Raw genomic sequence first — 17,354 nt, 5'->3', positions numbered from 1 at the left:
TATATATATATATATGTAATTATATATTCTACTATTACTTTTTTTTTTTTTTTTTCATATGATGTAGAATAATGGTATTATATAAACACAAGAACAATATACGTTGTACAAGTACAGTAGTGGTGGCAGTGGTGCATTAGACATGGTACCGTGGGATTCTTGTGCACCAAATAAGAATAGCATTGTAAGTGTCAAAAGGATCAGTTCTAAGTCATTTTACTTCTTGTCCGAGACAACTATGCAGCAATAGTAATAGCAGCAGCTTGAATAGCTTGCCAAGGCTCAATTTGGGGGACTTTCTATGGACTTGGTACTCAAAGATACCTTGCAGCTCAGGCTGTTGAAGAGGCGGCAGCAGCCATAATCAATGCGGAGGAAAGCTCTTTTAAAAAACATATGAGGAAATCAGAACTGAACAGAATGGTAGTGCCAACGGGATGATTAGCACCACTGTATCGAAGTCTATTCACGAGACCTCCAGACCTGTTTGCCATCCTCACCGATTTATGCCTATATCAGAGCACGGTACTTCTACCTGGATCCCCCCTTCTTCGACGAGACTTGAGGCCAAAAGAAGTTTAAGCAAACTATAAGTATTGCTGAATCCATAGCACCAGCAGCTTGAATAGATGCCAATGCTCAATTTGCAGGATCTTATATGGACCTGTACTCAAAGATATCGTGAAGGTGAAGCTGTTGAAGAGGCGGCAGTGGCCACAATCAGTGCTGAGGAAAGTGACAGTGAAGAAGATTGGAGTGCTGATGCGATAAGATTGCAATTCAAAAGTGGTAAATTTAGCATAAAAATGGGAACTATTTAGACTTCAACAGATCAAAATCATAGGCAGATTATTTTAATGAGATCCTTCCATTTCACAAGCAAAATATAAGTATACAAGTTACGAACATTAAACACTTCAATCTTATCAATCATGAATCCTGCCTAAAAGTTGTTAAAAAGTGTGTAAGCTATCATGATTCCACAAATTCAGGCTTGGCCCTTATCAAAGTTCAAAATCTGTGTTTGTAGCAGGTTGGAGAGATGCCTCAACCTCAACCTCAATATAACTTTTGAAGAGGTGAGGGAGAGGGCTCCTAAGTCCTTACCAGTTATCATTATAACCACAAATGCTGCAATTAAACGAACCTTTTGATAGATTTTGAATTATATTTAAAAGGCACAGAGAAGTAAAATGCTTATATCCAGTTTCATGAAACTAGAAAGTAGTTTTTTTTATTGGCACCGGGTGTCCGAGAACAAAATTCCGACTAATCCCAGGAGTGCACAGGCCCTCGACAAGAAGTTTCCCACAAGGCACCTTAGGTAATTCAAGGGGAAATTTCCTAGTCCGATGGCCCCTAGAAATTGTTTGTACCAAGGAGAATTTGAACCTTAGACATGGAGGGAGCATACCATCAAGACCAAGGCCTTTACCACTTGAGCCAACCCCTAGGGCTTAACTAGAAAGTGGTTTATGAAAGCAACAACCTTTATAAGACAATAAGAAAATCCAATTCTACATTCTGAGAAAGCAGCAAAAGCCAGCTTTTGAAATTTCTAGTAACAGTGGTTTCTAAGACCTAGTGCCAACAAGGATATCCTAATAACCTATTTGAGCCCCAAATCATTTAGCTTTTTCTTTCCCTTTTTCTTTTGAAATTGCCAAACAGAAATCAAATATTGTCCATTTCCATAAAATAAATCTGCAGCTGTTTAATCTCACAAGTCATACTCTGATCTGTGTAAAAAATGGAAACAAAAGAATCCATTCCTGCATCTCCTTTTTTGATAGGTTCAAAAAAAGTTGCAGGAATTTATTATTTTGTCACTAATGCCTGCTGTTTTGTTTGTCACACACACACACACACACACACACACACACACATATTTTTGATTGAGAGGTTTATTGATGAGATAAATAGGCATAGTCCAAGTACATGGACATATACTAGAGGGACAACTAGGCATGGTTAGTTTATTAGTAATAGTCTGCCGACTTCCGCAATATGTCAGCTCCACTCTTAGCAATCTGTTTGAAGTATAAGTTTGCTTCCTGCGATATCACTTTGGTCTCCTTACTACATGATCGTAGTACAAAACATTCACATAGGGCAAATCCTCCAAAGTGGGAAACTTTGTAGAAAAGCCAAAATTTTATATCAACAATGGTATATCCAACAAAAGCTCCATAACCAAAGCTACACTTACTTGAGTAAACTATTGACTAAGTGATTTATAGACCTTGAGGATGTATTTTCTCCATTGTTTAAGATTTCAGGCTGAGTCGTATGAAGCAAATTTCTAAAATGGTGGTAGAGTAAATGCAAAAAATTTATGAGCTAGTGAAAAAAAGGCGTTTCATACTTTGCTGTCTAGTGCTCATACTTCCATTCCTTGAAGATTATCGATCTATAATGAAGAATGTACAAATATTTCAGAAAGCTTTCACAACTGATCCAGACAGTGCATTCTCAAATAGTTGTTATAGCTTGTTTCAATGTCGTTGACATTTCATTTTTCTAACACAAGTTATACAATTCTGGTATAAGTCCGAACCATGTGAAATGAAACCACATACTCCGGTGGAATGATATGGCAAACAATAAAACCATATCACAGACTCACAAGGTCCATGGAACTTCCATGTAACACTTGGCAAAAAACATCAAAATGTATATAGGAGATTACCTACCTAATGGAATTCCACTTTCTAAAAAGTTCATCATACACAAGCTGCTTTCCCGCTTTGGCAAGGCTCTGCTTCAGCTTTGACAATGTGGTAGAGTTCACCTTGATTCTTCTACAAATCATATCTTCTGCATACTTAACTGCTTCCGGGGCCCTATTAATATCGCGTAGCCCTACAACCAATAGATTCCCAGTGTCCTCCAAGTCATTATTATAATTCTCTATCATGCATTTCCATACTTTTATAGCCATATTATAATCCCCAGAATCCATAAAAATCCTAACTGCTGAACTACAATTGGCATGGTCCGGGACACACTCATTTTTAATCATCTCATTGTATATCATCGAAGCCTCCTTTAACTTCCTGCTCTTCATTAAGAACTGAAATAGAACATTATAAGTTTGTGAATCTGGAAATGACCCATTGTAAACCATCTCATCCAACATCCTATTCGCTATATCAGTACCCTTACACCGACAATACAAAGCAATAAGCGAATTATACATCTGGGTATCGGGTCTAAAACCAATTTCACCAACCATTGCGTCCCAAAGCAATGCGGCTCCACGGGGATCGTCTTTCTTCGAACACTCGTCGAGTGCAGCCTTGAAGAACTTCAACCCCGGATAACAACGCCTATCTTTCATCGTATCGAAGAACTTCATCGCCTCCTGAACCCCATCAGGGCCCTTGATCAAAGTGCTCAGGAACGAGTCGTAAGCTGGCACATTGCCCGGGTCCCAACCCGCCTCAAACACCATGTCCGCAAATATCTGCCTAGCAGAACCCACATTGCCTTCCTTCTCGCACCCTTCCAACAGAATCGCATACGTATCTACGTCAGGCCTGATCTTCTCTTTCGCAAACCGCAAGAACTCCATCGCATCCGCAGTCTCCCCATCCCTACAAATCGCACTCAGAAGCGAATTTAACGCCACTACATCGCGCGGAACGCCGTAGTGGTCCACAACCTCAAACGTCGAGATTGCTTCTTGGACAAGGTCCGCGATGACATAGCTGCTAAAGACGGAAGCAAAAGTGGCCAGAGAGAGCAAACGACGCTCTCTACTCATGGACTTGACGGCGTCCCACATGGCGTCGAACAAGGAATTCTTGCCCAACAAGTCCACGAGGAGGTTCCAAGCGTAGGGGCTGTGATTGTTATTGAGCTGGTGGCCGGACCAGCGAAAGAACTTGACGGCGGGGCCGGGGAACCCATATGAGAACTTGAGGACCTGTTCGACGTCTTCTTGGGTGACTCGGAGACCGGTTTCCTGGAGAGCCATCTCGACGGAGACGGAGGGAGTGGTGGCGATGATTTCGCAAAAGAGCTTGACTTTGGGATGGAGGTCTGGGGCGTCAGAATATGAGGCGAAGGCTGGCCGTGAACGCTTATTGGGGAGGTGGGTTTGCGGCGGAGAATGATGGGAAAGAGGTGGGTTTGTGGAGAAAGGAAGGGATGGAGTTGGGGTTGAAGAGGAAGGATGGTGCTCAAGATGACGTCTTTTTCTGTTCTTGTTCCTGTTTTTGTCCATTGATTTTTGGGAGGTGAACATTGAGACGAGCTAAAGGGGAGATGAGAATTGAGATGAAAGAACCCTAGGAGGGTTTGTAGAGGAGAGTGGACTTCTATTTACACTTTACAGTGTTTTCTTCTCTTTTCATTGCAGCCTTTCTAAACATTACTTTGGTTTTTTATGTGAACAATTCTATTTAGGCGTTGTATAATTATAAATTAAATTTTATAAAAATAATAACAACAATAATAATAATAATAATAAATATTATTTATCAATTTTTAAAAAAATATTATAAAAAGTCATTTAGCAAAAACAATAGAGTTTGTAAATTCAGAGAATTATTTTGTGTTTTTTTAATTAGATATTCCAATTTGAGAAGGAATAAACGTAACAATTAATATTGTTCGTAAGAATTTTAGGGACATTCAAATTTCACATCAATCTTAATAATTGAATATTATGTTCTTTTAACTATACAATCTAACTTGAACAAGAAATTGAAGATATCCATCCTTGAAAGTGCCAGAGGTTTATCTCAATAATTTCTTAAAAAAACTAATTTTATCCATATAAATTAGTGCGTATTTGGTGTGTCTTATAATCCAAGAAAAAAATTGATGCGTGAATACAAAAATAAAGACGCCAAGGTGATAGCTCTACGAGCTGGTATTTCATAACTTCGAGATTAAGAGTTTCAATCAGAACATAAGTTAAAATTACTTGTGATAATAAAGTCTGACATTTACTTGTGATAATCACGCCTAAGAAAGCTTACTACAATGATCCCTCCTCCCTTTTTTTAAGGAAAAAAAAAAACAAAAATAAAGCATAAATTGAATTTATTGATTTGATTTGGTACAATCTGTATCCATAACTCTATACCTAAATTACATAAATATCTAATACTTCTTTATTTGAGTTATTCATAAATTTTATTCTTATTAAATTTGATTTTTATCTTTTAAATCATGCATTAGAAATATGATTCTCATACATTGTATTATTCTTTATTAATAATAAATATGTAAATTTTTTGAGAATGAGGTGACTGTTGACAAAAGATAAAGGATGCGTATGAATACTGATGATCTCAAATGATCTATGAATAGTAATATTTTGTATGTCTCATTGAAATTTGTTTGAATATAAATAAATTAAGATGCGTGTTTAAATATATTAAGTAGGTTGAGATAAATTTCATTTTTTATAAGAAATTAAAAAAGTAATTGAACTCATCGGTAATTAGTTTGAAATGAGTTGAAGTAAGTTTATGTTCAAAATATAGTTGAAAAATACTTAAAAACGTAAGAATAAAGAAAAAAAATAAGTTGAGAAGTAATAAAAATGGACCATTGATTGAATTTGGAGAGAAATAAATATAAGATTTGATTTATAAGAAAAATTAATCATTGATTGAATTAGAAAAAAATATATATATATTCTATTCTCAAGTTGCGTAGAGCATACTATTTATATTATTTAAATGATAAGATTTGATTTATAAAATTTTAAATTTTAAAATTTATCTTTAAAATTAAATTATATTATATAAGCAATATATTGGGTAGAGGGTATAAAATAACATTACTCATATTAATTCATGTTATTAAATATTCTTATCAATTCATCTTCAAAAGCATCACATGAACAACAACGATAAGAAGTCTCACACTCCCTTCTCATCGTTCTAGAGTGTGCCTGGTTCACTATTTCTGATACGTGAATAAGAAGTGAAATCCATAAATAAATTTTATAAAACTAAATTTATAAAGTAATATAATTTTATAAAATAACGTTATGTCTATTTTATAATAAAAAATATTTTATAATTCAGCTTATATATCAACAATATGTCCACCCGTCAACATGTGTACTTACTTATCTGGTACGTCTACTTGCATAAAGCATTTCTCTATTTGAATCCTTTTCAGCCCCAGGTTTCATCTCCGGCTGCTCCTTCTGCTTCCTTTCCAGGTCCGCCTCCGTCTCCCGCTGTTCGTCCGGTTCCTTTTCCGGTTTAGCCTCCAGTTCCAGCAGCGCCGTCCGCCTCTGGTGAGTAAGAGAGAGTTCACCATGGAAGTAAAATTCTTGAATTTTTTTTTTGAAATTTTTGTGCTTAGTTTTCTTACTAATCATTCTCACGTATTACACACTATATTTTTTTTTATTCTTCTTAAACTAATTAATTTTTTCTACTTCTATACACATTCAGTAAGAAGAAATAAAAAATAAAAAATAAATTATGAATTATTTGTGGTGCAAAGATCATGAGCAAAATTTTTACTTTGATAAATCTCATTGTTTATATTCTTTCTTCTTAGCATTCCTAAAGATAGTATACTCTACTCTTTTTTCCATTTTGCGTTTTAATCTCCTAATATTTCTCAACAACCCATGGGCAACTCTCTCTCTCTCTCTCCCCCCTTTTCATTCCCTTGTACAGCAACAAAAACTCTAATGTGTTGCGTGCATATTGTTGCTGTTCTTGTTTGTTAAAGCTATGTAGTTCTTGTACACGTTTTTTTGTTGCTTAATTGAAAGTTCGTTGTTCTGAAATTTTGTAGGCAAGACTCTTGCCTACGAGTCAAGCCCCCATCCTGTTCGGTAGCCCAATAAACAAATTAGCATTTATTTGTTATGGATTTAGTTTAGTGTGAATCTAAGCTTCTTCTTAGATTTGGATAGAAATTTGATCTCCCTTGTTTTGTGCATCGTAGTTAAATCGTTTATTTGGATATGTGTAACTTTTTGCTGCCCATGACTGTTGTGAATAGTTAGACACATCAAGTGATCGGTATTAGTCATCAAGCCAAGCTTGCTATTTTTTCATCTGTGTTATGTTCTAGTGAAAAGGTATTACAACTCGAGTATCGATCTCAACGATTTGGAACTGATATCACTAAAACATTATGTCGTTTTATTACATGTAGAACTTCTGGACATTAGCATGATTAAGAGAAACACACCAATATTTATTTAGAAAAACATAGCATGAGGGTGTTAAATTTTATTTCTTTATTTTAGTTATAAATCTTGATTGCAAGGAGTAAGCTACATAATGAACAATGGCATACGATTGGAATCTATGCAAGATTAATTGGATTTGTCAATTTAAGGGGTTCTTTATGTAATCATAATGCTAAAAGAATAGATGAAGTGCTTTAATTTTCTAAATGTTATCTTTCTATTGTCCCTGAAATGCATTTTTTGGGCCCCTAATCCAGCATTGGATTAGAGGTGAGAGTTACCAAGGATGGTAACCATTTCACTTTATTTTGCTTTCCGTATGATCATTTATTAGAGTGCAGAAATGGTTTTGGCTGGAGTAATGGAAGCAATCTCTTTCCTTACCTCCTTGTGGAGCCTCTCCAGCGATTCTGGTGGCAAAGAAATCAAAGCCAACACCCCTTCAACACCCTCCTCATTCTTGTGTCCTATAACTGAGGTCACCATTCCTGGCACCATCCCAGTCCCAGCTCTTGCTGGTCCACCGTACACTCCTCTTCTCCATCCAAAATCAACATCATTAAACCTCAAACATCTCATGTCGGATACCACAAATGCTTCTTCACTGTAAAATCCCCTGCGCCCATTCGACTCAATGAAGTCCAAGACTGAAGCTCGATAGTCGTCTCCACCAACATCCTTTTTCACTTCCGAAATCAGCTTTGCAGCATAGTATAATGGTTCCTTCACAAGCTTGGCTGCCTTTGTAATGGCACAGGGGAATACGACAGTAGCTCCATAGTAACCATTCGGTAATGATTTGTATCTAAAACGGGTGTCAATAGGAAATATCAGTCTTGCATTTGATTTAGGGTTAATGAGTGTTCGAGTTCTTGCTCTCCGGAGACATGATGTGACTGCATCAAAGGTGGCACATTTGCTGCCTGTAGTCTTGTTTTTGAGGGCTGATATGTCAGCACGAGAGAGAAAAATGGAGGTTTGAGCAAGACTTCTAAAGCTGGATACACTGTAAGTGATAGGGTTGTCTGATTCATCATACTCATGATGGGGATAGGATATGATAGGAGGAGAACGGGGTCTCAGTATTTCTTGTTCCCAAGAGGGTAGGGTGGAAGGAGCACTTCGGTTTGGATCTTTGCTGAACTCTGACACTGCTGTTATGAATTGGTAAGCACCGTATGCATCACAAATGCAATGGTCACAATCCCGGTATGAAAGACATGGGTTATGGGCCTTGGGCCAGTTTAATTCCATTTACAATTCCAGACTCAGCATGTAATTGGACTTCAAGATAGTAGTGGGCCTTGGGCCTTAGTTTTATTCTCTTTTATGCTTTTAGTATGTTAGCCTGGGCCCATGTTGGAGTCATCCCCTTTATGTAAGAGCTAAAGGCTCTAGGGTTGAGGATTCAGAAAGTTAATGAAAATGTCACTTTTCCTTCTCTTATCATTTTCTTCTTTTCTTCAATGGAGGTGCTCCCCTCGAAGTGAGTAATTTTCTTGTATATTTTCTAGTTATCCAAACATCTACTATCAGGTGTGTTACAGCAAAAAGTGAGAGAGCGTATATGGCTGGCTTTAACCTTTGGTTAGATGGAGTATGGGACTCAGCATATCCGACTGTTGTAACTGTTTTAGCGGTGGCTTTCCAATGTTAAAGCTCCCTGACATTCCTCGTTCCTGTGGGTACACATAGCTAACCATCTCTTTGCTCCAAACATCATATTTGATGTTAGAGTTTTACTACATACAATTATTTTTATATATTTTTTGTGCATTTTACTGATGTGATTGGTCAAAATAGTTATTTTATATTAAAAAAATGACGCAGCCAATTACATTAGTAGAATGTACAAGAAATATGTAAAAGTGAATGTATATAAAATTTTCCTTTATGAAATCTTGGAATTATATATAGTAATTATTAAATAAATAAAAAATCTCTAATAATTCCATAATTTGAATCAGGTTCGGCATAGAATATTCCTACTTTTTTGGGTTCGGGTGTAAGTTGTGATGCTCTGGCCCAATACTTACTGGGTTTGATCCCTATTCGGTTTATGGCCTCTGGCTTGTACCCAATACTGCGAAGCTGCAAACTTCTAGACATATGCTGATTGTTGAGTGCATCATCGTTAATGTGGTGCAAAGTGAATAATAGTTGTAAATAAATCCATTTTTGACCAACCATAAATAACAGCTTTAGTGTGATTTTTAATGATCTTCCCAAGGAAGGAGGAGAAAATGAAACAAGTTTTCTTTCTTTTCAAGGTAAAATAAAATTGGAAGATGTGTTATTCATTTATTTAATGAGTAATGATAGACGTACAATTTTTTTATAATCATATTTTAAAATAAGAGTATTTATATAAAATATTATTATTTTTATAAATTATTTTACAAAATGCACGTCTTCTAAAACATAGCTGTATAAATGGTATTACACTTTTTTTTTTCCAAATCCTACATGTAAAAGTACATTATTCTTTTTTTTTTTTTTTTTATAGACCATATGCTAAGTGCAAACACATAATACACGATGGATATAAATGTTCATATGCTCATGGAGAGTGCATGTCTGCATAATGCATGCACTCGATTATGTATGTGTCGGTGTGTGTCTGTGCACGTGTTCGCGAGAGAGAGAGAGAGAGAGACAACCCAGCGCTAGTTTTCAACTTTAATTAAGAATTAGGATTTGTAACAGATAAAAGAATGATTACAGCCTTATAAACTAGTTTAGTTGGGTTCATTAAGCGGATTATTATTTATAATTCTAGGTGTCTGTCTGTAGTTACGGTTTTCTTTTGTTATAAGTGAAAATTATTAATAAACTTGAATACCATTCTCTTCTTAATAAAAAAAAAATACACGAAGACTCTAAAATATTTAATGTTGAGATACGCATTCCATACTATTTACAATTAGCCTTTAAGATTATGAAGTCCTTAATCTGCTTTTATTTTTATTCGAATAATAAAGAGTGTTTTGAGACAAAAAAATTATATGAAATCATTGAAATGTTAATCTTCAGTATATGAAATAATTATATAAAGAATATCAAATATAATTTTATATTGGTTATCATTAATGCTTAAATCTTGAGATAAGATGAAATGGCATATTATATATTAATTATATTTATAAGCTTGATCATTGAGATATCAAGTTTAATTCTAAGTTCATCATCATGATCAGGAATGACACAGAGTACTCCTTGAGATAAGGGACAGCTCTACCTTCAATGCCAGATTTGTTTCTCTCTGTTCAAATTTATCTTGTCTGGAAGACCAAACATGTGGACGATGATCTTCATTGGGACGTAAAACGATATTCTTTAACAATCAATCTTTTTATATACAATTTATTGACTTGAAGCACTGCAATTGTCTAATTTAACAGTCCGTGTCTAGCTAGGGCAGCTTAAGCAAGTTTTGATCCTATGGCCGGTATTTTATAATGATCATGCACTTTTAAGATATAAAAACTTTGCGTACTTTTTTTTTTTTTTAAAATTGAGATTTATTATTAAAAAATATATATATTCATTATTTATTTTCTCATCATTTCATAATATCATATTAGATAATAAATTCAAACGTAAAATATAATAAATAATCTTTAATCATTTAATATCACATCATGAGATGATAATAAAAATTAGAATAATGAGTAAAATTACTCTTAAAAAAAAGATTTTTTCATATAAATCTCTTATTTATTTATTTTTTTCAAATAAAAAGTGTCAAACTTGAACATACTAAAACAGTAAATATCATTTATATTTTGTAAATTATTTGCTCTATCATGTCGCCACTGAGTTGAGTGGCATGCCTAGTTATAAATAGAAGCTGCTTCTTCTTCTTCTTCTTCATCTGTACAAACTCTGGTATACAGAAATGATTAATTGGACGGTTAGTACTAACTGATAACGACATAATAAAATTAATTGAAAAAATAATCAGGTCAGAAATTTCGTCGAACAACACTTGTATATATATAGAGACTTTTGTATCCTCTTCGAAACCACTGCACTAAGGATTTCTTAATTCCTTTTCATATTTAAAGCCTAACTTTTTTTATAAGTGAATTAAGATCTGATCATAACTTGGATATTTAGTTACATATAATTTGCATAGCTTTTTAACTAAATTCTCGTGTTTGAGTAGTCATATTCTAAGAGAGTACTGCATGGGTTCCAGGAGGACTGATACCATGTTGATTATTAGAAACTACCTTCAATATTATTTATTGCCAGCTCTTGGTTTAACAATATTATTACTAGGGTTTACTGCATCATATCAAAGGAGTTTCAAACCATTTAAGTAATTCTTAATCACCTAATTAGTAAACGCCTCAATTTTGATTTTTTAAAAAAAAAAGAAGCCAATAACTATTCAAACATGTGGGAATTCTGGTGGCAAAAGCATCTTTTTTCAGTAAGATGCTGCGACTGGAGTTAAACCCAGCCATGCATGAAACCACATTTCCATCAAGATCGACCAGCTTACACACAGGATGTACCAAATTGTATAAAATTAATAGATTACGAGTCCACGTGCCGAAGCAAGGAGGAAACGACGCAGGAAGATGGGAATCTGAGGCCTTAAAGCTGGAGAAAACAAGAGATGGGAATCTGAGAGACGACGTGATATAGCGAAAGATCCGGCGAGCTTGTTGCTATCTAGTTTACTCTCTTTTTTTATCCATTTTCTCTTCTTCCAATCTATTCACTTCTGACAGCTAACAATCCCAATACAAAAAAAAAAAAAAAAAAAACGTTAATTATATGAATAGTTTCCAAGTTCATAACATCTATAAATTTTTAAACACTTTTCCTCTTCCCATAGCCATTCAGACTTACTAACTACTCTCATTAAACACACATTTTAATTTCTCTTTGTTTGTTCAAACTGCAATAAATTCTATCATCATTGATATAATAGTTTTAAGTCTCTACAAATAGGCCTTTCCTACAGTTGTTGCCATTCTGCAATATCCCTGCCTACTTGAACTAGCCTCAGTAGCTCCAATTCTAGGCAGTTCGTTACCCCTCAAATGGCACTAGCCAAGGACCAAATGCCACATGACTCGTGCATGGGCTATGTTCAAGTTCCTGGTTTTTCCTCGCCAGGACCTTATGCCGTAGATCATGATCATGGACATAGCAAGGCAGTTCTGCAAGAAGAAGACTTTTTAGAAAATGGGGTTGTGATTAAGGATATTGGCATGGGCCATTCATCTTCAGTACTTTTCGGTCCCTGCAGCAGCGTGAATTCTAATGCGTCGTTTGTGTTTACGGCTACAAGTAATTATCAACCTGAAGAAGCTGCTGATCATTCCTTGATAGATTTTAAAGGCGGGTACGGTAATTTCATGCATGCTTGTGAATCTTTACTTAGCTTTGAGCAGAGTGAACGGGCTTCGCTAAACAGCAATTTCTTGAAAACTAACAATCACAAAGATGAGTACTCAATGTGGGAGCAGGCTAATTTCAGTCAGAATTACCAGCGGAATCAGATTAGTACTACTACTCCAAAATGCGGCACCGACCCACGCCTTTTGGAGGAGTTGAGTTGTTTTCAGACAGCAAGCAATGACAGCTCCATCACCAACACCTCTGCAAAAGAAAGAGAGCATGGGGAAGATGGGACATATGGATGGTTATACTCCGAAGCAACTGTGGTCACTGATAGCATCCAGGAGTCTACACATGAAACAAGCTTCCACAAGCGTGTCCATATGGTAATTTTCTTCAATTTTTTTCCTTGCAGTACAATAATCAATCTTTGGGCAGAATTATATTATCTTGATCTCTTTAGATAACAGGCCGCCAGACCTCAATTTTTATGCATCTTAAACAAATTGATGTTGGTGACAAGATTACCAAAGTTAGATATGGACTTAATATTGTGAAATCTTTTGTTATAGGGAGAGAGAACGCAAGCTTTAAAGAAGCAGTGCACCAATGCAAATAAGAAGCCCAAACCAAAGTCAAGTTCACCTAAGGATCCTCAAAGTATTGCAGCCAAGGTTTGCCTCAATTCCAAGTTAATCTGACATTGATACAAAGTTTAAGTGCAAATTATGGAAAAAAAAAACTATAAATAAATCTCAGGGGTGAAAGAATGTTTGTGTTTCAGAATCGGAGAGAGCGGATTAGCGAGCGGCTTAAGGTACTGCAGGAACTTGTGCCCAATGGTTCCAAGGTGATCAGCATTGTTTTATGCATTCTTGCTTCTATAGAACTCAAACTAGGAACCAGGAACTGATTATTGTCCTGGAATGTTGACTTTCTATTGGAATTTCCCCCCTCCAATTTTTTGGCGGTGTCTTACCCAGGTTGATCTGGTTACCATGTTGGAGAAAGCGATCAGTTATGTCAAGTTTCTTCAACTGCAAGTTAAGGTGTGACTTAAAAGTATTTTATTATTATTATTCTTTGCTATATATTTATTTATTACCCAATTCCATGGCCTAAATAGAAAAACATATGACTTTTGTTTTGGTTTTAGGTGTTGGCAACGGATGAATTTTGGCCTGCTCAAGGTGGGAAAGCTCCTGATATTTCTCAAGTAAAGGAAGCAATTGATGCCATTCTCTCCTCTCAGAGAGACAGAAATTCGAGTTCAAAGTGAATTGGTTAAATCGAGAAGAAGAAGAAGAAGAAGAAGAGTCAATAGAATAATAAATGTCTGAGGCCAACTTCAAAGGCAATTAATGGAAAAGATTTGCTTTGAAACCTAACTAGCATGCTCTAGTAAAGCATTAGAGATATTATTAAATAGCTGACATATCCTTTTCTTTTATGTCTGAAGCTCTTATGATCTAATTGTGAATTTCCCTATGTAATGAAAGAACTGAGACTGCAACCTAGCACCAGTTTCATTTACTCGGAATCCCATTTTCCGACGTTCATGTTATCTACTTCTGAATTGAAGCACCTGCATGACTCTAGTCGAAAGTCCAACTCCTTAAGATTTGTTACTATTTGGCAGTTAATGTATGAAACTAAACTATGGATTTTATGTGATAAAAGATAATTACACAGATAACAAGTTGCAAACATGTCCAAATGGAAGTGCATGAGAGAAATATCTTTCATAACTCTGGCATTCCATTCCTGAAAGGATTCATAGTTATCATGATTTGCCGTCCAGAAGTTGGAAATGACTTGGAAGTTTAAGAATTAAGATATGCAGTGTTGGAGTAAATGCAGATTATGCAGAATTCTAACTCGCAGGGGTGAGTTTCAGAAGCAGGAAATCTGCATGCCGAGTCTTAAATATCAGATAGCACGGATCATTTATATTGTGCCTGCAGCTTCAAGCTGAGAGCACTGCTGCTGTTGCTGGAAGTCATCATTCCTATGGAAAGCCATCCATATTGATTTTGGCAGTCATCATTATATGCTTCATGATTTTGTTACAAACTATTTAGATGATCAGATCATCAATTGCTTACCGCTAGCTGAGGAGTCTGACAACCTTTCTAATGGCTTACCCAAGACAATGACATAATTAAACAAGCTGTTTTAGTTCCAATCGCCATTGACTGGTGTGAGTTTGGATGACAAAACTTCAAAATGCGTCCCGTGGCTAGCTACTTCGATTAGTCATGAACAACTTACTTAATTCTCCATTGTAGTGAGTAGTAAAGAAACCAGGATACAATACCATTTGTCAGGACAAACTGAACTCAACAAGTCAAACCTAATCACTCACTCAAATTGCTTGCAAAAAGCGAAATATAGAAGAGTAGAAGTAGCACCCAAAACTTAAATGAAAAGATAAATATAAATGATTAAGTTTACATCTTTCCATCAGTTTTAAGTTTTTTAGACAAGCATAAACCGTTGGTTAATATATAGTACATATCATGCACGTTGAACCATCTCCTTCGTATATAGTTCATTATGCCCAGCTTACAAAGAAAACAGAAAACGCCATTAAGTCCGATTGATTAAATTAAGTTGGCCTCGAAACACTTGTATTTATCCTAAACCAAGCAGCTTTCAACAAGATGCACGCACTCATGTACATCCTGTGCATGCAGATGTGAAACGTCCGTACATTTTTTTTTTCACTGTCGATTGTAAGATCAGTACTACTAAGGTGACAAAATGTTGAGATCTGAAAATCATTGGTGTTTATTTATATCTTTCTGTCTCTTTTCTTTTTTCCCCCAAGGAAGAGGGACCACTGAGCAAGCTCGAATTAATAGGGCTCACATGGACAATCACATGCCAAATCCCATCAAATGCGCTTTTACCCAGCTTTCTGGGTTTTGGGTTCGGAACCACATTATGCCATGCATATAGTATACGTACATAATTACATTAATTCTTCAAATAAAATAAAATTAAATGAATCCACCGATCGAATGTTATCTAATGAACTTCAACATTCAATTAATCTGTCCAGATCATCATCTCTAGGACATATCTCTTCAGTTGCCCTTAGAGGTCATGTCACTCATGCATCCAGTGCATTGCCTTGAAAATGCTTTAATTACTGCCTATCGAGCTAAACATACTTCCCAGTACTGAAGACTACATAGATAATTAACATAATTTTCTTACAGCAAATATAACTTCAAAAGGTAGGGACGGAAATTGGCTTTATAAGCACTTGGGTACTCACATATATAAAACAGTTTTTTGAGCATAATTGCAATGAATTTCTCCCTCATGATGAGTCACGGAGAAGTAATCTTAATTAAGGTGTATATATCGTTCCAGCTAGCTCTGCCATAGTTGAGACTTGAGATTGTTCTGTACTTGCAGTGGAAAGTAGTTCTCTGTTTCTGCAGAAATAAAATAGCTCTACCTTGACTTGCATTATTTTAATTGTCTTCCTCTTCTGCATGTATCTGTCTGGAATTCCATGCAGGCATTTACTATTAATTAGGAGATTATGATATGTCTCCATAACAGCCAGAGGTTCAAGTTCTCTTGTTTCCCCAAATTTGGTATTCTCTTTTAGTTTATTGCCAAATGATTGAATCGTGTCTTTCTGGCCGTACCATAGCAAGATACAGGACCATCCTTGCCATTGATACTTTTCACATACGAAATTCAACTCCAATTGTCGGATGCCTTCCTCCCTTTTTTTTTTTTTTTTTTTTTAAGTACTACAAATTATACTTATATTCATTATTATCTTGATCTAACTGTCTATGATTCCAACTACGTGGTCTCCAACTCTTCGTTTTGCACTTATAATGTCTTGGAGATCTTGAGACTCGCATTAGCTCCATAATTTATACGAATTGCCTATCTTGAATTGTTATTTTCAAACTGAAGCTTATCAAACTAAAGCACAAGCATGCAAAGGTACCAATAAAACCATGTGCATGTGGTGGTACATCATGTACTGTCTGTTTTTTTTTTCAGCATTGAATAAACTTGATCTGTTGTCTGCAGGAAGAAGATAGGATCTTAATGATCTGGGGAATATATACCAGCTGATCTGTGATGAATTTTTCTGGGGATTTCAAGACCATAGATTTTTTGCTTTTGCATATTTCTTAGGGAAAAAGTCATAAAACTTTCGATTTTTCAAAGATCCAAAAGCCATGGAAGGTGGGGGTTACAGAGCTCCATTATTGGGGAAAATGATGATGAGATTAGGAAAAGAGATGACCAAGCTGTTAGCATGCGCGTAATTGCACATGAGTGAGATAAGGAGAGCATATACATTCCCATTAAAATAATTAGCAGTCATGTGAGACCAGGGAATGGCAGCTTGGACTTTCATTATTTATACCAAATCATGTACTACTTGGGCTGGTATGCACTCAATGTTAGAACAAGTAATCCACGTGGGAGATTGCGTCATTGAGTAATTAGTGTGTCTGAGTTGGGGAGATATTCTTGACACCAGAATGCTAAGAAGTAGAATTCAACATGTTGCTGATTGTCTTTTGCCAAACTTCTGGAAAATGGAAAACAGATTGGTATGGGGAACCAGTTTTAGCAGCAGAAATCTTAAAAAAAACAGTACCATTCCATATGGGTTGGCTGGCTAGGAGTTTGAAGTCTACACGCTTGACATCCTAAATGTTTCTTCCACTTCCCTCCTGTTTTGATTAATTCAGGAAACAAAAGAGCCTCTTTCAAAATTAAAAAAAGGTTTCTTCTTGAAACACAAAGCGCAACGCATATATGCACGTGA

The 17,354-nt window shown here is 35.7% G+C and overlaps 3 protein-coding genes across 5 annotated transcripts; 1 reads left to right on the top strand and 2 right to left on the bottom strand.

Annotated features, from left to right (window-relative positions):
* Nucleotides 1-89: 89 nt before the first annotated feature.
* On the bottom strand, nucleotides 90-4,391 carry LOC108988234 (pentatricopeptide repeat-containing protein At1g77360, mitochondrial-like). Of its 3 annotated transcripts, none has more exons than XM_018961436.2 (2): nucleotides 2,694-4,391; nucleotides 90-759 (listed from the first exon to the last, which is right to left on the bottom strand). In XM_018961436.2, the coding sequence occupies exons 1-2, from the start codon at nucleotides 4,247-4,249 to the stop codon at nucleotides 588-590; spliced, it is 1,728 nt and encodes a 575-aa protein (XP_018816981.1). In that variant the 5' UTR covers nucleotides 4,250-4,391; the 3' UTR covers nucleotides 90-587. The 3 variants fall into 3 exon arrangements, with proteins under 3 accessions (XP_018816981.1, XP_018816982.1, XP_018816985.1); XM_018961437.2 differs by having other exon boundaries at nucleotides 90-726; XM_018961440.2 differs by having other exon boundaries at nucleotides 90-664.
* Nucleotides 4,392-6,091: 1,700 nt separating this feature from the next.
* Nucleotides 6,092-8,434, bottom strand: LOC108987994 (benzyl alcohol O-benzoyltransferase-like). The gene is made up of 2 exons (XM_018961073.1): nucleotides 7,565-8,434; nucleotides 6,092-6,262 (listed from the first exon to the last, which is right to left on the bottom strand). Exons 1-2 carry the CDS (start codon nucleotides 8,432-8,434, stop codon nucleotides 6,092-6,094), a joined length of 1,041 nt encoding a protein of 346 aa, XP_018816618.1.
* A 3,803-nt stretch (nucleotides 8,435-12,237) lies between these two features.
* On the top strand, nucleotides 12,238-13,817 carry LOC108987995 (putative transcription factor bHLH086). Its single transcript, XM_018961074.1, has 5 exons — nucleotides 12,238-12,924; nucleotides 13,111-13,212; nucleotides 13,323-13,388; nucleotides 13,522-13,587; nucleotides 13,695-13,817. Exons 1-5 carry the CDS (start codon nucleotides 12,238-12,240, stop codon nucleotides 13,815-13,817), a joined length of 1,044 nt encoding a protein of 347 aa, XP_018816619.1.
* The last annotated feature ends 3,537 nt before the right edge of the window (nucleotides 13,818-17,354 follow it).

This window comes from Juglans regia, chromosome 1, assembly GCF_001411555.2.
Source record: "Juglans regia cultivar Chandler chromosome 1, Walnut 2.0, whole genome shotgun sequence".
NCBI lineage: Eukaryota > Viridiplantae > Streptophyta > Magnoliopsida > Fagales > Juglandaceae > Juglans > Juglans regia.
This window is presented reverse-complemented; position numbering and strand designations above follow the sequence as displayed.